This window comes from Schistocerca nitens, chromosome 11 (genome assembly GCF_023898315.1).
Source record: "Schistocerca nitens isolate TAMUIC-IGC-003100 chromosome 11, iqSchNite1.1, whole genome shotgun sequence".
Taxonomy (NCBI): domain Eukaryota; kingdom Metazoa; phylum Arthropoda; class Insecta; order Orthoptera; family Acrididae; genus Schistocerca; species Schistocerca nitens.
In genome coordinates, this window is record NC_064624.1 from 69,602,680 (window position 1) to 69,622,128 (window position 19,449).

At 43.2% G+C, this 19,449-nt stretch overlaps 1 protein-coding gene across 3 annotated transcripts in view; it reads left to right on the plus strand.

The window, feature by feature from the left end:
* Positions 1-12,770, plus strand: part of LOC126212840 (serine/threonine-protein phosphatase 6 regulatory ankyrin repeat subunit A-like) — a 113,260-nt gene extending 100,490 nt beyond the window's left edge. For all 3 annotated transcript variants that reach the window (XM_049940256.1, XM_049940258.1, XM_049940257.1), the window contains one exon: positions 12,198-12,770. In XM_049940256.1, the coding sequence (XP_049796213.1) occupies positions 12,198-12,684 (487 nt within the window). In that variant the 3' untranslated portion in view covers positions 12,685-12,770. The remainder of the gene's footprint in view (positions 1-12,197) is intronic.
* Positions 12,771-19,449: the final 6,679 nt, after the last annotated feature.

Genomic DNA, 19,449 nt, shown 5'->3' on the forward strand with positions numbered 1-19,449 from the left:
TAAGACAATACTCGATAATGGAGTTGAGAAAACCAGCCTGGAGAGCAGATCGTGCGTAACATGGTAGTAATGTGAATAGCAATGTACAGGGCAAAGAGAGCCAAGGCTTCCTTTTTTCTTCGGCATCAGACGGCTGTGGTGACTAGTAAGAGGTCCTACATAAATATAGGCTTTGGAAGACTAAAGGCGAGAACAGCTTTAAACAAAAATAGTTTACAGTCATAAACACACGGATTTAAAAGAATCACAAAACCAAAAACTTGTTAAAATAGAACAGTGAAACGTCGGGAATACATTTGCCAGGGTAGCATATTTAACTGATTAACATTGCAGGATCGGAAGTTAATGTAAGTGCGAGATAAGCCACTGGAAACGTGAAATGCTGGTGCACTGCCAAAAGGTCGAATGCAGGCATGCAAACATGTATGGATTGTGTTGCTCAAGTATCAGATATCAGTATTTGAAATGGAGTTCGATGCCTGATGCAGCTGGTTGGTCAGTACAGGGACGGTTAATGCTGTTGGTGAATGATGCTGGAGTTACTGTATGATGATGTCCCATATCTGCTCGACTGGAAACAGACCTGATGATTGAGAATGCCAAGAGACTTGTCAACACTCTATAGAGCATGTTGGGTTACAAGAGCGGTAAGAGAGCGAGCGTTATCCTGTTGAAAAACTCCCCCTGGAATGCTGTTCGTTAATGGCAGCAGAACGGGTCGAATCACCAGATTGAAACAGACACGGTGTGTGGGATAGCCATGAGAATGTTCCTGCTGTCATATGAAATCAAACCGCAGACCATAACTCAAGGTGTAGGTCCAGTGTGTTAACACACAGAAAGGCTGGTTGTAGGCCCCCAACTGGCCTAATCAAAACATGATCAATACCGGCAGCGAGGCTGGTGGTTTGGGATCAGTGAAACGCATGCTACAGAGCATCTGGTTCGGAGCTGTCTTTAAAGTAACAGATTTGTAATTCTTCATTGTGTTACTTGGTGACACCTGCTGCTCAAACTGCTGCTGGAGATGTATTGCAATGCGCCAGAGTAATACGCAGAACACGATAGTATTCCCTCTCAGTAGTTCCACGTGGCCGTATGGAACCCAGACTTCTTGCAACCGAATATTCTTGTAATCACCGCTGCCAGCAGGCATGTATTGTGGCTACATTACTGTGAAATATTTCTGCATCACGGAAGGAACAACCAGCATCTCGTAGCCCCATTACAGACTTCGTTTAATCCCTATGAGATGTTGATAAACGCGTCTTTGTCCTCTCAAAGACATTTTTGCCCTACATAAACTCACTACGTCCAGTCTCAAAATGTAACTAACACTCGAGCCCGTTACAGCGTATAATTAAAGCAGGCTTCATTTGCTCCCTCACTGTGGTGCTACTAGCGCCACTCTTGAGCGACGTGACTGCCGCGAAAAGTCATCATCATTCAGATGGAGAAACACGCCTACCAACTTTCGTTTATGTCGCACTGCTTCTTCTTGGTGCTGCAATCCTTCATTGTATGTACTATTTCGAAAGTAAAAGACGTTGTTAACAATGATACCAAAATCTCAAAAAGTTCTTGAACGACTTACTTCACATTTTTATACGATACTCTAATAAACGTTGGGACAGTGTTTGCTTTTATATACCAATGGCTTAGGAGTGCGTCATTGACTAGTGATAAAAATTTTTAGTGTCCCAGTTTTTAACACAGGCACTGCTTAACCTCTGAACAAAAATTAGCAGCAGTGTCAGCAGAAGACGTCCAGCATAAGAAGTCGCCATTTTCCTGACAAAGGCTTTGTCAAATAGGGTGGAGGAACGACAGAGCTTCAGGGCATTCCCTTGCCCTTGGGGTGGGAAACTGACCTTAAAAGGGAGAAGAGTCAGTAATGATCAATGACGCGAGGATGCAAAGGGCAATGAAATCGAATAAATTAAAACCACATAACGTGTATCCATAGGACATACGTCGTTGACAGGGAAACTGTCTTGAAGCAATCTGCATTGAGAAAAGATTCCGCACAAGTTACCCTTTTGGATCTCTGGGAGTGGACTACCAATGTCGAAGTGACCATGAAAACGAGAAGGAATAATTTACAAAGGGATAACCTTCTACGACTTGGAGCTTTGAATTCAGAGGTTTGATCGTAATTGGAAAGCTAGGGAGTCTAAATACGGAGGTGCAAAGGCCCCAGTCTAGATACGGTGGGGGTCATTGATGTGAAACAGAAGAAGGCTAAGGATTTGTCATAAGACACATTAGGGTAATATCAACAACAACAGTAAATGGTGTAACAAGAGTAGGAATCGTTATGTATAAGAATTAGGAGAGAGAGAGTGGGCTACTGGGAACAGCTCTATGCCAGAGTTTTTCTCACCAGATTCTAAATCAAACGAACGCCGACAACGATAGTCAGATACACATGGCAACGACACAAGCAAAAGGAGAAAAGAGAGGAAATATGGAACTGAAATGCAGTTGCAGGGGAAAGAAAAGAAGAAAGGGTCATGGGGTATACAGGCTTGGCATAGGGATGAGACAGGTGAAAGTCTAATTGATTTCTGCAATCAAATTGAGATGGTAATAACGAATACTCTGTTCAGCAATCATGTGAGGAAAGAAGAAACTTGTAAATGACCCAGAGACACTGGAAGATTCCAGCTGGATTACGTCATAGACAGAGATTCCGAAATCAGATATTGGAATGTAAGGCGTTCCCAGATGTAAACATAGATTTAATAATTATGAAGAGCAGAGTGAGGTTTAAGAGAGCCGACCAGAAGAATCAGTGTAGAAGGATGTAGCATACTGCAGTACTGAGAAATGAAACTTAAAGTTTACCAACGATGTGGATATTGCGATAAGGAATATCACAGTGGGCTGTTCAGTTGAAGAGGAGAGGACATCTCTAGAAAGTAAAATCATAGACGGTGGACAGACGAACACAGATAAAGGGAAGCTAACTTCGAAGAAATATTCAGTAAGAAATTAAAACACAACTGATCGATGAAAGAAGAAAGTATAAAAATATTCAGAGAAAGACAGGAAGACAGCTAGATTCACTGAGGTGGCCAGAGTCGTGGGATACCTGCTGATATCATGTCAGACCTCCTTGTGCCCAACCTAGAGCAAGATTTCGAGGTGGTGGGGACCCAAGAAGTTGTTGGAAGTCCCCTGTACAAATAATATGCCATGCTGCCCCTATAGCCACCCACAACTGCTAAAGTGTTGCTGGTCCAGGATTTTGTACAGGAACTGACCTGTCGATTGTGTCCCATAAATGATCGATGAAATTCATATTGAACGATCCAGGTGGCCAAATCATTTACTCGAGTGGTCCACAATCTTCCCCAGGCGAGTTGTGAACTGTTTTGGCCCACTTACATGATATCGTTATTTGAGAGCATGAAGTACACAAATGGCTGAAAATGGTCTCCAAGTAGCTAAACATAACCGTCTGCATTCAATGATAGGCTCAGTTGTACCAGAGGACCCTGCCCATTCCATGTTAACAAAGCCCACGCCGTTATGGAGCCAACACCATTTTCCACAGTGCCTTGTTGGCAACTAGGGTCTGTAGCTTCGTGCGCTCAACGCCACACTCGAACACTACCATCAGCTCTCACTAACTCAATCCGAGACTTACCTCACCAAGCCACGCTTTCTCACTCGTGTAGGATTCAACCAATATGGTCATCAGATCAGGAGCTGCATGTGACAACATACTGTTAGTAAATGCACTTGCATTGGTCATCTTTTGCCGCAGCCCACTGACGCCAAATTTAGCCGCACTTCCGAACAGATACGCTGGTAGTACCTTGTACATTGATTTCTGCGGTTATTTCACGCAGTGTTGCTAGTCTCTTGCACTGACCAACCTATGTACAAGCCGCTGCTTTAGGTCGTTATCTGAAGGCTGTCAGCCACAGCATTGGCCGTGGTGACAGGTAATGCCTGAAATTTTGTATTCTCGGCACACTCTTGACACTGTGGATCTTGGAATACTGAATTCCCTAACGATTTCCGAAACGTAATGTCTCATGCGTCTAGCTTCAACTACCTTTCGGTGTGAAAAATCTGTTAATTCTCGATGTGTGGGCATATGGCCACAATCACGTCGGAAACTTTTCACGTGAATCACCTGATTACACGCCCGGGTTCCCGGGTTCGATTCCCGGCGGGGTCAGGGATTTTCTCTGCCTCGTGATGGCTGGGTGTTGTGTGCTGTCCTTAGGTTAGTTAGGTTTAAGTAGTTCTAAGTTCTAGGGGACTTATGACCACAGCAGTTGTGTCCCATAGTGCTCAGAGCCATTCGAACCAATTTGAATCACCTGATTACATACGATAGCTCCGCCAATGCACTGCCCTTCCATACCTTGTGTACACGATACTACCGCTATCTTCGTATGTGCACATCACTTTTGCATAACTTCTCACCTCGATGAAAGTCATTTAGGAATGACATAAGTACCATGTTCTAGGTAGCCAAGGCTAAATAACTGCAGAAAACTTAAGACAAAACTTTAAACAAACAGTCGTAGGAAGGACTGTCACAGAGTATAGAAGAGTCAAAACAATAATTACCATGGGAATTCCATTCCCAACGTCAGAAGAGAGAGCAGATAAATGGAAAGATTACATTGAGAGCCTCTATGAGGGAGGAACTTTTCTGGTGACATGTAAGACGATGCAATCTGTGTTGGCGTGGAAGATATAGAGGATGTACTGTTAGAGGCAATATTTAGAAGAACTTTGGTCGATTTGATAACAAATAAAGCTAAAAGGATACATAAAATTTAATCATGACTACTGAGTTCATAGGGGAAAGTGGCACCCAACGACTATCCAAGTTAGAGTGTAGAATCAATGTACCGTCACACTTTCAGAAAAAAATTATCCAAATATTTCCAGAGGTAACAAGGGCAATTAATTGTGAAAACAACAGCACAATCGTCTTTGGAACTCATACATCCGGCTGCTGATGAGAATGATATAAATAAGAATGGAACAGAAAATTGAGAAACTGTCAGATAACGGTCAGTTTGGTTTCAGGAGAGGTAAAGGCGCCAGAGAGGCAGTTCGAAACTTGTACTTGATAATGGAAACAAGTCTGACGAGAAGTCAAAATACAGTCAAAAGTTTTTTTACCTAGAAAAAGCGTTCGACAATATATAATTCTGCAGGATCTTCGAAAGTCTTACATAAATGTAGGTATGTTACAGGGAAAGACAGGTAGGTACAAGAACCAAGAGGGAAGAATACTGGAAAATAAAGAACAAAGTGCTCAGATTAAAAGTTTGTAAGACAGGGTGCAGTCGTTTCCCCTACTATTCAATCTATTCATCGAAGAAGCTATGATGGAAATATAATAAAGGTTCAAATGTGGGATTCAGATTAACAGTGAAAGGATGTCAAAGAAAAAATTTGTTGATGACACTGCTGTTCTCAGAGAAAGTGAAAAATTACGGGATCTGTTGAATTGAATGAAGAGTCTGATGAGTAAGGAATATTAATTGAGAATGAACGACGGAAATAAATTTCTAATGGGAAGTAGCAGATATTGGAATTTTTTACATTTAAATTGGTGGTCATGAAGTAGACGATATTAAGGAATTCTGTAAGCAAAATAACCCATGATATACAAGACAAGAAGGACATAAAAAGCATACTAGCAAAGGCAAAATTAATACAACTAGCCAACATAATTCTACTACTAAGAAACAAAGGTCATAATTTGAGGAAGAAATTTATGAGAATCTATGTTTGGACAACTACTTTGTATGATACTGAATCGTAGACAGTGGCAAAACACCGTGACTGAGGAGACTACGAGCGTCTGGGATGTGGTGCTAGAGAAAAGTGTTGAAAATTAGGTGGACTGTTGGATATGGAATGAGGGGGTACTTTGCAGAAGTAGTGAGATGGGGAAAGACTGACAAGACGAAGGGGATGTAGAAACTGAAGAGAAAGACAGAGTGGCCTACATCCAGGAGTTAATTGAGCATGTAGTGTGTAACTGCTATTTTGAGATGAAGGTTGGTGCAAGAGAGGAATTCGTGGCAGGACACATCAAACCAATTAGATAACTACTGGCAAAAACAATTTCATTTGACAGATTAATAGAATTTATTTGTACTTAATTGTCTTTAGTTCACAAAGAAAGTTTTACATGTTATTCCTGAGGCTGAAACACACAGTTTGTAACATCAAATTGTAGGTGTTGCTGTCACATGCAAATAACATGGCCCGTTTATCAGTAGACATTCTGTTACATCGACAGTTTCTGGACACTCATTAGTGAACATTAATCAGGGATGTGTCAAAGTTTCATCTCTATGAAGGCTTTGACTCTGCTGAGGAAACTTTCAGTAATGGGTCTGAACTTCAGTGGAAAAATGAGAACCTATCCTTCCTCAACGTTGGACTCTTCAATCTGCAGCGAAGTCAGCTTCTAACTCATCCCAAAGCAGTTACATTGGATTCAGCTCGGAATTCATGGCAGAATAGTACATTCATGGAATGTTGTTGTCCACAAACTCTCTCATGATAATGATTTATTACAAGGAACACTGTCTTGCTAATACAAACAATGATACTGTATTGTATGCAGTACATAAAGCTGGAAAACGTGATTCATATGCTGTCGAATTTAGTGTTCTCTTAAGCTCAATAGGGGAATAATAACATAACCATGGATATACCCCATAATGTAACGTCATCTTCTCACCCCTTCACTTTTGGCATTACACAAAATGTCAAGTATTAGTCATCAACCAAAAACAGAACCTTCCATCGGACTGCCACAGGTGGTTCATCTGTCTGGACCATTCGTTTCCACTCATCCATCGTCCAGCGGCGTCACGCTTTACACCAACGTAAGTGTTGCTTAGCACTGACTGCAGATATGTGTGGCTCATTGGGGGGGGGGAGCTACTCGACCATTTTACCCCCTTCTTTTTACCTCCCTGTGGACAGTCGTTATGCTGGCTGCAGTGCTTCATGCGATTTTTTACAACGACCCTCCATAAAGCTCCATGGTCCCTATTGGTCGGTGCATGGATCCGCCTCTTCTACCTTTTGCTATGGTTGTTCCTTTGCATTTCCACTTCACAAGGGCTACTGTGTAAGGGTCGAAATATTACTGGTACATTTGTTACTCAGGTCCACATTCGAAATTACTGAACCTCCCTGATGGACCCATTCTGCTATTTCTGGTTCTCTGCTGACAACACATGTGTCTCTGCCTCCTTTTATACTGACAGATCGTCCTTTCATTACATTTGTTGGTCAATCACACATTAGATAGACGTGTTTAGATAGTTTTGATCCTATTGTGTAGCTTGTCCCAAATGTTATTCAATCTGTATATTGAGCAATCGGTAAAGGAAACAAAAGAAATATTTGGAGTAGGAATTAAAAGAAATTGCTGATGACTGTAATTCTGTCAGTGACGGAAAAGGACCTACAAGAGCAGTTGAACAGAATGGACAGTGTCTTGAAAAAAGGATATAAGATGAACATCAACAAAAGCGAAACGAGGATAATGGAATATAGCCAAGTTAAATTAGGTGATGCTGAGGGGATTAGATTACGAAATGAAACGATTAAAGTAGTAAATGAGTTTTGCTATATGGGGAGCAAAATAACTGATGATGGTCGAAACAGATATGATATAAACTGTAGACTGGCAATCGCAAGGAAAGAGTTTCTGAAGAAGAGAAATCTGGAAACGGCGAGTATAGATTTAAGTGTCAGGAAGTCGTTTCTGAAAGTATTTGTATGACGTGTAGCTATGAATGGAAGTGAAACTTGGACGATAAACAGTCTACACAAGAAGGGAATAGAAGCATTCGAAATGTGGTGCTACAGAAGAATGCAGTGGATTAGGTTGGTATATAATATAACTGATGAGAAGGTACTGAACAGAATTGGGGAGAAGAGGAATTTGTGACACAACTTGAAGCAGGGATTGGTTGCTAGGACATGTTCTGAGGCATCAAGGGATAACAAATTTAGTACTGGAGGGCAGTGTGGAGGCTAAAAATCTTAATCAGAGACCAAGAAATGAATACACAAAACAGATTCAGAAGGATCTAGGTTGCAGTAGTTACTTGGAGATCAATAAGCTTGCACCCGGTAGAGTAGCATGGAGAGCTGCATCAAAGCTGTCTCTGGACTGAAGACCGCAAGAACCTCAAAAGTTTATGTAAATGCTGTCAGGTCTTTAGTGTGTTCACGCAGCCAAGATCCAGATTGCCTAGTAATTTGAATGGTATGAAAAGCGCATGAAGTTCGATGTACACTGGTGTCCAAAATTAAAGCAACAAACTGAAATTTTGCAAGGTTGCGTTTATTTTGCCATAAAATAGTACAAACAGGTGATAGTGAAGTAGGAAAAAATGTTAAGAACAAAGAACATAAACAACTACAATATGCATAAAGGTAGAAAAAAATGTTCTTCGTTTTTTCCAACTTAACAGATTTGCAACACAATCCAACAACTGGATAATGTGCTCAGCATGGGCCGTGACCACCTCTGGCTCATACAACCCTGACATCGACAAGGCAAGCTGTGAATGATGTCATCAATCTCACGTGGAGGCAATAACTCCATTCCTCCTGCAGAGCTACTCTCAAGTCTTATGGAATTGTTGGTGGATGCTTGTGTGATGCAACCCATCTCACTAAAACATATATTTCGTATACGTACTACAAACAATTTACAATAAATCCACACGTTATAGAATAATTTGTCCTCTATAAAATTTACAGTATGATAATGCTAATTTATAAAATAAAATTCATGGAAAACTATATACAGTATAATAAGATTTTATACAGTCTTTGTTTCACATGTCATTGTTCCAGAAGTCCACATATGCCCTCGCTACTTTGCTGCACGCCATCAGGTCTTGGGCCGTGCACGCTCTTGGATGGTTTAGTAATGGACACTGAACCAGGTGGTTCATCGTCTGGATGTTCCCACACGGACACAAAGCACTTTCACTAATTCCCCACTTGTGCAGATTTCTGTTACATCTGTCCATTCCTGAACATAGCCTGTTCAGGGTTTTCCATCTCTCCCACACAAGTTCCGCATTTGATGGCAGCACTTCCTCAGAATCGTGTGCATATTCTTGTTGTTCCTGCCACAGTCTTTTTCTAGAAGTTTTTGGTGAACCTGTGAGCGGTTCGGTTGAGTGGAGAAAACTACTTCTTGACGTAAGGCGTTTTGGTACCATTTGGTACCCATGAAGCAGATGACATTGATTTTGAACCTGTTTTGTTGGTTCAATTCTGATCTGTATTGAACATCGGACATTTGGAGGAGCAATTCCTGACCAGCAGTATAGGTGTTCTACTCTTGTTGGTTTAAGACATCCAGTAATATGTCTACACATCTGGTTCAGGACAGTGTCTAGCTTGCAAACTCAGCAGCAGAGTAACAGAGTGCCATTGCAGTGGTGCGTAAAACTTTTGGATTAGGTCGACATTTGGATGTTGTTAGTTTGCCAAGTAAGTTATTCTGCGATTGGATTTCTGTTCTGCTCTTCTCAATGTGCCACTTGAAAGTGTCCTATCAAGAGTACCTCCCAAGTACACTGGGAGAGGGCAGTGTGTTAATCTTGTGCCATTCCACCAAACATTCAGTTCTTGTTTCGCATCTCTGTTATTAAGGTGGAATAGCCAAGTCTGGGTCCTACTTGGATTGGGTTTCAACTGATTTTCATTGTAATAGTTGGTGAGATTTTCCAGGTTCTCAGCTAGTATTTTCTCAATATCCTTGTAGTTTTATACCTGAGCTGCTATTGCCCTATCATCAGCATAAATGAAAGATCTTGACCAGGGACTAATAGGCTGGTCATTTGTATAAATATTGAATAACATGGGGGCAAGAACACTGCCCTGGGGAAAGCCATCTTTTTGTAGTCTCCATCTGCTCTTGTTACCTTGGTACTTAACAAAATACCTTCTGTTAAATAGAAGAGATTTGAGTACAGCAGTCAATTGAGGGCTTTTTGGTTTTTTTTTTTTTTTTTGCACTTTTGCAATGAGATTTCTGAAGTTGATGGTATCATATGCTTCCATAAAATCTATAAACACCATCCCTGTAGTAAGTCTTTTCTCAAACCCATCTCCAATTCAGTGGGTTAGGCTGAGAGCTTGACTGGTACAAGATTTGCCAGGCCGAAATCCTGCTTGCTCTTTTATTAGGGTGCCCTCAGTAAGCTCTTTGAATCTGCTTAGTATCAAACAGTTTGTGTGTTGTACACAACAGAGAGATTGGCCGATAACTCTTAGGATCTTCTGGGTCCTTATCAGGCTTAAGATTTGCAGTTATTTTTGCCTGTCTCTAGATTTCAGGAATTCGTCCAGATGGCCAACAGCAGTTCATAAACTCCAACAGCCACAATTTAGAGCGAACACCAAGACGTATCATCTGTTCATTTTCAATATCATCTAGGCCTGCTGCCTTACCAGTCTTTAAACTTTTGATTGCTTCTTTCAGTTCTGATATTGTAAATGTATGATCGAGTGTATCATTATTTTCTTCTTGGACAGCATTTAGTCTAGTCGTTTGCCCTTTCTTCAGTCTGTGTTTCGCTTTACAGTTTTTCAGCAGTTGGGAGGCTATTTGGTTTGCTGTACCGCCAGCAAAGCCTGGTGTACCTGCAGGTATACCATCTAATTTTTGAGCAGTCTCTACGCTTGCGGACTACTGTGAGTCATGTTAATGCTTTCTACAGTGTGTTACCACTTCTATCTCCTATTTTCTATCATTGTTGTTATGACTTCTTCGCCTGCCTCCATTGTTTATGGGGAGAATGGGTTGGCGTCATAAAGACCACAATACGTTTCGTATTTCTCTTTTGTCTCTTCGCTGTAGCCTTGAATGTACGATTTTCTACATCCTCTCGTGTACTCTGCCGTGCACAGTATTTTAAAGCTTTAACAAACTCACTGAAGTTTTCTGGTAAAGGTTTGTATCCGAGATATGCTCTATGGGATATTCAAATTGGGAGATCGAGCTTACCATCCCAGGTGTGCAATATCTCCCATTTCCAAGAAAACTTCAATCAGCTGATCTCTATGGGGCATACCTTTATCGTCCATCAATACGAAGTGGTAGACCACAGCACCTCGCGCCGACGGCATATGAGGTTCCAAGATCTCGTCACGATACCTGACATGAGTTAAGCCTTGCCAATTCACCCATACAATGTCATGAAGAGGTGTTCATGTAGTCCACGTAATCGCTGAGGACACCATTAAAGAACCTCCCTATCAGTCTCTTTTACACGATATTTGGGTCACGAAATCCTGTTCCACGTTCCCTCCATATGAAAATCCGTCGAGAATCACTCTCCAGACCATTTTGGGACTCACGTGTGAAGATAACATTGGCCCACTGTTCGGCCATTCCGTGGGATGTTGACGACTTCACTCTACACATTTCTTTTTGTGAAGTGTCAGAGGTACATAAACAACGGGCCCCTCACAATAAGTGGCACTCTGGTGAGATCTTCTGTATAACGTTTGCCTAGATACAACACATCCAGTGCATCCTGCGAGGTGAGGTGCCAGTTCCCGTGCAGTAGTAAGGCAGTACTGTGAAGCCCTTTTAACCGAATAACGGTCCTCCCTTTCTCGTATCACGTGGTCTGCCCTCGTCTTCGAGATACAGTTTCCATCTCTACGAACAGTCGTCACATCTGAGAAACAACAGTGCAATTCACATTAAGCCATCGGGCCACATCAGGTTGTGACTGTCCTCCTCCCATTCTTCCTATGGCCCTCCACTGCGGAGAGCCTGGTATGCGTCTTCTCTGTACCATACTGCACCATCTGTGACTGTGTCTACAGCGATTGCGGATGTGGGAGTACCCAGCAAACACTACCCCATTGCTAGCTGCGCTGCCTTCGTCGTGGGCGTGGTTGTCCGTTGACTGGAATGCTAACTTCCGTGTAGAACACGGTTGTGCAGACATCTGTTGACAGTTTGCATGATTACATCGTGGATTGGGCACAGGACGGAAAATCGCAGTTAGAAGCTTTAATTTTGGACACTAGTGCATTGCGGTAACTTTCTTGACCTTTAGGGACTCATCACAGTTCTGCTTCTGCCGTAGTGTTTCGTCCTCGGGCGTGTGTGTTTGGAGCAATTTGTAAGTATTCTCCTTTTGTTGCAGGGATTTTTCTGGAGAAGAGAAGGGCAAGATGCTGATTGCGGCAGCTAAGGAGGGGTCAGTGAGCAAGGTGCGAACGTTGCTTCTAGTGGGGGCGGACGTGGAGGCGATGGACGAGAACCAGCAGAACTCACTGCACTGGGCAGCAGCCAAGGGACACGTGGAGGTGGCGAGGCGTATGCTGGAGAATGGAGCTAATGTCAACGCCAGGGACCTCTGGCAGAACACGCCTCTGCATCAGGCTGCATGGAAAGGCCACGCACCCGTGGTGCAGCTGCTGGCAGCATCCGCTGCCGACCGGAACGCCAGGGATCACACAGGGAACACGCCACTGCACGATGCGGCACGGCGTGGACACCCAGACGTGGCGACTGCACTACTGGAGGCAGGGGCCGACAGAGAAGTCAGGAATGACAATGGGGACACGCCGCTGGATCTAGCCAAGCGGAACAACCACCAGCGGCTCGTAGACATCCTAGGATCAAGCTAAATATAGTGCAAACGACTCTGAAGTAAAATAAAAAAAGCCTTCTATGTAACCTTTGTTACCTATAAAATAAAGAATACAGAAAAGTTTATCCTGCAGCCTTGGTTTGCACCCATATTTACATAGTACATACAACGACTCAAGTACCATTACACCAAGACTGCTTATAGACTACTATAAGTTCAAAGAGGGACTCTCCTTTTGTTGAAAATTCAAAACAAACTGAATAATTCTCGATTACTAATGAACACCAGTTTTCTACAATATTTTTTTACTGAAAAGTACTTTTTAGATGCATGTTTGGTGCTATGTGGAACTTATATAAAACTCTTATGAATTTCCTTATATCCAGATTGCTGACACATAAGCTCTGCACTTAAAATACATCTTCATTTGAGATCTTTCACTGAATTTACTTCTGTACCTAATGTGCTGACAGTCCAGCAACTTGTGTCTGCAGTTAAAAAGTTGTATTATTACCAGTACAACACATTAGTTCCGATTCCAGACTGAATTTGGTTGTATACTGCCAAGCTGTCGAATACCAGTGGCCTAGGAAATTTCCTTCTCGGATCACTAGACAATAGTTCTAGCAAATCATAATAAAGATTTTCATTACGAAATGAATCAATGACAATACTTAACTCTGACAATAACAAAGAAGTGCTGCAAGCAAAGGGCGACATGCAAGAAAGAAATCTCTTCAGTATACACAATTCCCAAGTCACTGGTCTTGATGTGACTAATCTCTGATGTAGAAGTGGCCGCAACAAGCTGGGAGTGGCGCGTATGTTATCTTCCCCTGAAGGCCGCAGCTGTCGCGTTGTCGTCCTGGACAGAGGTCGGTCAGCGTGATATTGGGTGACGTCTTCTTCACAGCCCTGTCTGCTCCCTAGTTCCCGACAAGTGTGCAGGCGCTTGACTTTACGCTATGTAAAGTGTGGATGCTGCGATGGACTGGAAACTGTGGCTGCAGGGGACGTCACGCTTCCAGTTGTAGCCCGCCATCTGGCCTGCGCTCAGGTGGAAACGTCCTCCGGAAAACGCACAGAATGGCACGCATCCGACTCCTGAGACCCATAACCAGATGCAGAAGCCGCAAACTGCTGCGGCGTTGGCGGGTCCAGCTCCATCGGTAGGACGAGAGGAGGCGAAGGGGCGACGCCTCCGTCTCCATTGGGTCGTCCCGCGGTGTCGTCACGACACCATTTGACAGCTGCTGTGGCCACACTGTCTCGGGATCTGTGAATCTGGGGGAAGAGATACACAAGGATCACTGTGCACATTACAGTGGCGAATTTGATCCTGATGTCGGCGCTGCAATCCGTCAGGGCCTGAAACGCGATATACACAAGAACCAAGACGACGAACGATCTCGCCTCGCGCCCACCGTCTGCGTCCACACTTCGACGCTGGATATTGAGGATGGTGGAGCAGGTGGAGCAGTGTCCGCCAGCGATGGTCCATCTTGTGGATGCGAACGATAGGAGGTGAGAAACCGTTGCTATAAGCGTATACCACAAGCAACCCAAAAGATCCCACGAAATCAATGTGCACACGTTGCCATGGTGATTGCGACTTAAGCCAAGAAGAGAATTTTTATGGTGGAGCAGACCGAATTTCCTCACATGCGTGACGCTGTTCTATTTGGCTGACCGTACCCTTTCAAGTACAGTCACGATGCGCTAACTGTTTCGTAATAATCCCCCAGTGTCAGTCCACTGTCATTTTGAACAAGAATCACCCCTCGCTTTATAGCGAGGCTATGTCGACGTGCAAAGTATTGGCGCACTACGAAGTTCTTAATGCTATACTATGAGCGAGCAAAATTGTGCGAATGTAGTTTAGCAGAATGTCCTAATCTGAAACAGCTTCCGTGGCCTGTGCAATTTTCCTCTTGTTCGGGAGAAAAGGTTGAAGCAATTCAGAATCCTGACCATCGATGTGACAACAAGATCCTGCAGAAGCGTGAAAGTCTGTATCAGGATCAATCGGAAGACGTGAAAATGCGCCCGCATTACCACGTTGATCTGTCATAAGATTTACAATCTCATACTGATACTGAGACACCAACAAAGCCCATCATTGCAATTTTTTGCCAGTAGGTACAACGACTGCAAAGGCTTGTGATACATTACTAAGTAGAATTTCATGCCATACAAATAGTGGTGGAATTTGGTGACACCATGCCCCTCTCTCTATTTGTGAAAATTACACTAAGTTTTGGAAAACACTTTTGATGTGAATGCAACAGGCCTGTCTTTATCACCAAATCTATGTGAAAGAACTGCACCGAGTCCATAAGAGGAAGCGTCAACTGGCAACACAGTTGATTTGTCAGGATCAAAGTGAACTAAGCATCGATCACTGAGCAACGCATCTTTAAGTTCTCGAAAAGCTACTTGACACTCATTTGTTGAAACAAAGTGGACATTCTTGCCACGCAAGCGGTTCTGCAGCATTCGGTATTAACCGAAAATAATAGTTCATTTTCCCTAGAACTGACTGCAATTCTGTGACATTGCAAGGAACTGGCAGGTCTCATATGACTAACAAATGCTACTGAAGAGGATGTAAACCTTGACTGTTTCTGTCATGACCAACATAATGTGACTCAGGTTTAAAAAAATCACACTTGTCCCATCTACACTTCAGTCCTGCATCAGGTAACACACAAAGCACGCAAATTTGCAGTGTGTTCTTCAGGTGTACAACCTGCAACAACAATACCAAAAATGGCTCTGAGCACTATGGGACTCAACTGCTGTGGTCATCAGTCCCCTAGAACTTAGAACTACTTAAACCTAACTAACCTAAGGACATCACACACACCCATGCCCGAGGCAGGATTCGAACCTGCGACCGTAGCAGCAGCGCGGCTCCGGACTGGAGCGCCTAGAACCGCACAGCCACCGCGGCCGGCCTACAACAATATCGTCTAAATAGTTTGAACAGTTTGGCACTTGAGCAGTCAGCACTTCCTAATAACATTGTAAAACATCATGTGTAGAAGCACTGCCGTAAGACAAACGCACATATTTAAACAAGCCCTAATGAGTATTCACTATACACACTTTTCGAGATTCTTCATCAAGCGTTGTTTGAAGACACGCATGACACAAATCAATTTTTGAAGAGTAGTGACCAGCGCCTAATCCATCCAAGAGATCCTCTGAGCGAGGTAAGGAGTAAGTATGAATCACAGTTTATGGGTTGACCATGTACTTGAAGTCGAGGCAGAGGCGAATACGACCTGAAAGTTTGGAAGAAAAACCAATGGAATTGCCCATTGACTAACTTGTATGCGAACAATAGCTCCGCTAGCTTGCAATTCTTTATTTCCAGCGGCTATTTCGCCCAGTAATGCAATAGGAACAGTTCTAGCCCGGTAAAATTTCGGTTGACCATTGTCATTGAGAGTAGACTAATATGTGGAACAAAACTGTTAGCCTTGCCGAAACGTTCAGAAAAGAGTTAACGGAATTCTTTTAGCAAACTAGCTACACTGTCTTTAGCAGTGAATGCATTGACTGCCAACACATTGTACTGAATTTGAAAGCCAAACAAATCAAATGAATCAAGGCCAAATAACTTCTCACAATCGCATGACTGTACCACAGTGAAAGTTAAAGTTCACTAATGTGAGCGATACATGGCAGGCAAAGTACATTTTCTTAGAACGGGAATGGCTTGTCTGTTATAAGCTATCAGGTACATGCTGGGTTTATACAGGTGTGGGGAACCTAAAAGTTACGAATCAGCGATGTTACTGAGGCACTTGTGTACAACTGAAATTTCACATGTTTTCCACTAGTGTGCAAATGAACAATAAGTTTGCCCACAAACTTTTTGTGCGTACTGAAGAAACTGCACTGAGGAAACTGTTCGCTTGCTGGTTATGCTGATGCCTGCAGCAGGCTTTGACTACACTGCATTGATTACATGGGCCTTGTGACTACAATTTTGTTTATGTTTGTTCTATTGCATACATATGGATTGTACATGACCTTTCTTCCCCAAGCATAACACTGTGATTGTGTAGACAGGCAGTCTTGGCGTCTGTGAATAGCACCAGGGGCATGATTTCACTCTGTATGCCTGTGTAGAGAGCTGTTTACATGGCGTGGCGCTCGCAAGTGGATGATGCCTAATGGGCCTGTCTGGAGCAAGGGACTCAAAAATGGTTCAAATGGCTCTGAGCACTATGGGACTTCTGAGGTCATCAGTCCCCGAGAACTTAGAACTGCTCAAACCTAACTAAACTAAGGACATCACACACACCCATGCCAGAGGCAGGACTCGAACCGGCGACCGTAGCGGTCGCGCGGTTCCAGGCTGTAGCGCCTAGAACCGCTCGGCCACTCTGGCTGGCTAAGGGACTCAACCTGACGGATTGGCGGCTGCTTAAATTTATCAGCCGACATGGCACCCTAATTGTGCTGATATAGTATTTGCACTACTTGCTGAAATGATGGATCAGACAGTTTCAAAGTCTGTTCACTAAGTGTGATATCAGTTACATTGTACACGATCGCATCACGTGACATAACATCTGAATATAAAGCACCACAAGCACTTTTAAATTAGCATTTCCTCGTCACACCATGCAAATCTGTTACCCACTCACAGTAAGTTTGTTCTGACCGTTTCTTGCAACGAAAGAATTGATATCTAGCTGCTACCACATTTACTTGTTGGTCTTAATAGTTAATTAGTGAATCTACAGCCTTATCATAGGAAAGTTCACTCAGAGTTGCGGTAGGGAATAATTTCTGAATGAGACAAAACACAGCACTTCCTACTGTTGGTAAGAAATAATGAGGTTCCAGAGTACCTGGTATGTTGTGACCAATTATGTGGGCTTCAAACTGTTGCAACCACTCGAGCCATTCGTCTGGTTGTTAATTAAACTGGCGGAAAGGCAGTACGGCACTCGGAGCTAGAGGTGTGGTATTTTGCGCTTCGTTAGTGGCTTGAGCGGTGAATAGCTGCTGTACTGTACTCAGTAGAATTGCGATTTGTTGGCTCTGAAACTGAAACATCTGTGTCAGCTGCGTTTCATATATCGCTAGCAGCTGTGCCGCTGGACCAAGGGGGGGGGGGGGGGGAGAAGTGGGTTGTTCGATTTGGAAGAGAGAACTGTAATAAACAGAAAAGGCAGGCAATAAAAATAAGTACAGAAGCAAAGAAAATCTCCGCAACGCCCACCTGGAAACACTGATTAGCGAAAACAATATGAGAGAAACTATTAACCCTGTGGTGCGTGAATTTCACAGCAATGGACAACTTATAATGGTCAATTTTCTGCCATTTTCAATCAGTCATGCGGCTGCAAATGCATGCAGAGCACAACACCAGTAGGGACTGACGACTGCAGTGAACTGGATGCATTAGCAGCCTCAGGAATGATTGAAAATGCCGATGAAACGACCATTAACAGCTGTCCACTGTAGTGGGCGCTATGCGTCACAGGGTTAAAGCAAGTAAACACACCCTTGCAAAGAAAACCGCCAGTAAAATAGAAAAGGAAATCCGTGGCCGTCAGGGACTGAGTTCTTCTTAATACTCATCGCCAATGTTGTATCATGCCTAGATGCCCAATATATTGTGCCTAGGGAACCTGCTTCTCGGATCGCTAGACAGCAGTTCAAGCAAATAGTATTAAAGTGTTTTATTACAAAATGAACGAATGGCTACACTTCACATTGACAATAACACAGAAGTATTGCAAGAAAAGGGCGACACGCAAACAAAAAAATCTCTTCAGTATATACAATTCCTAAGTCGCTGGTCTTGAAGTGGCTAATCTTGACGCTGTTGTAGAAGTGGTCGCGACCAGTCGGGACCTACCCCTATGTTTCTTCGCCCAGAGGCCGCTGATGTCGCGTTGTCATCTTAGAGAGGTGTCAGTCAGCGTGCTATTTGCAGACGTCTTCTTCACAGCCCTCTCTGTTCTCACGTTCCCGACTGGCGAGCCGGCACTTGACTTTACACTGGAACTAATTGACTCATGTGTGTGCGTAACAGATAGCTCAGAGATTAATCTGTATAACTGCAGTGTGCCATCTGTAGCAATAATCAAACTATTTTATGTTCTAATCATTTGAAAAGTCTATCTTAAAGTAGAAAGAATTGTAGAATGACATATAATCACAAGTAGAACACACAGCAGTAATACTCCACTTAGGAGATGTATTAGCCCGTATCATGTAATATTATTCGCCCTATCACATGACAGGAAGCTAGAGATATTTTTCCCTTCTTCCACACTTTGCTTCTGCCCATCTTCAGTGCATTTGCCTCTGTCAGGCATCACGTCTACAACGCGTCTGCAGGGGCCACCCTGCTACCAGCTGCACAGCAGCCCTGGCCAGACAGCCACCCCTGCCGACAGCGTCTCCACTGCCTCAGGCATCGGTCTGCCCAACTACAGCCTGCGGGAAGTGTACAACTGAATGAGGAATTTGCATAAGCAATTCTGTCAGAAAATTTAACATGTGAGATAGTGCGTGAATGCCACTCCTCTCTCAAGGGGTAAAACCCGAAACCGCTCATAATATTTAAAAAATGGCTGCAAAGATAAAGAGGTATTTGTTTACCTTCTGCCGAAACAGACAGTAGAAGATTACAGTCAACAGACTCAGTTCTCAAACAGTGGACTGCCAGTGACTGCCAGGTAATATCTAACAAGCTCTGATACAATGGCAATGTAATATAATACTCTTTGAGACTATCGGAAACCACGTTATATTCAGTAAAATATGAACA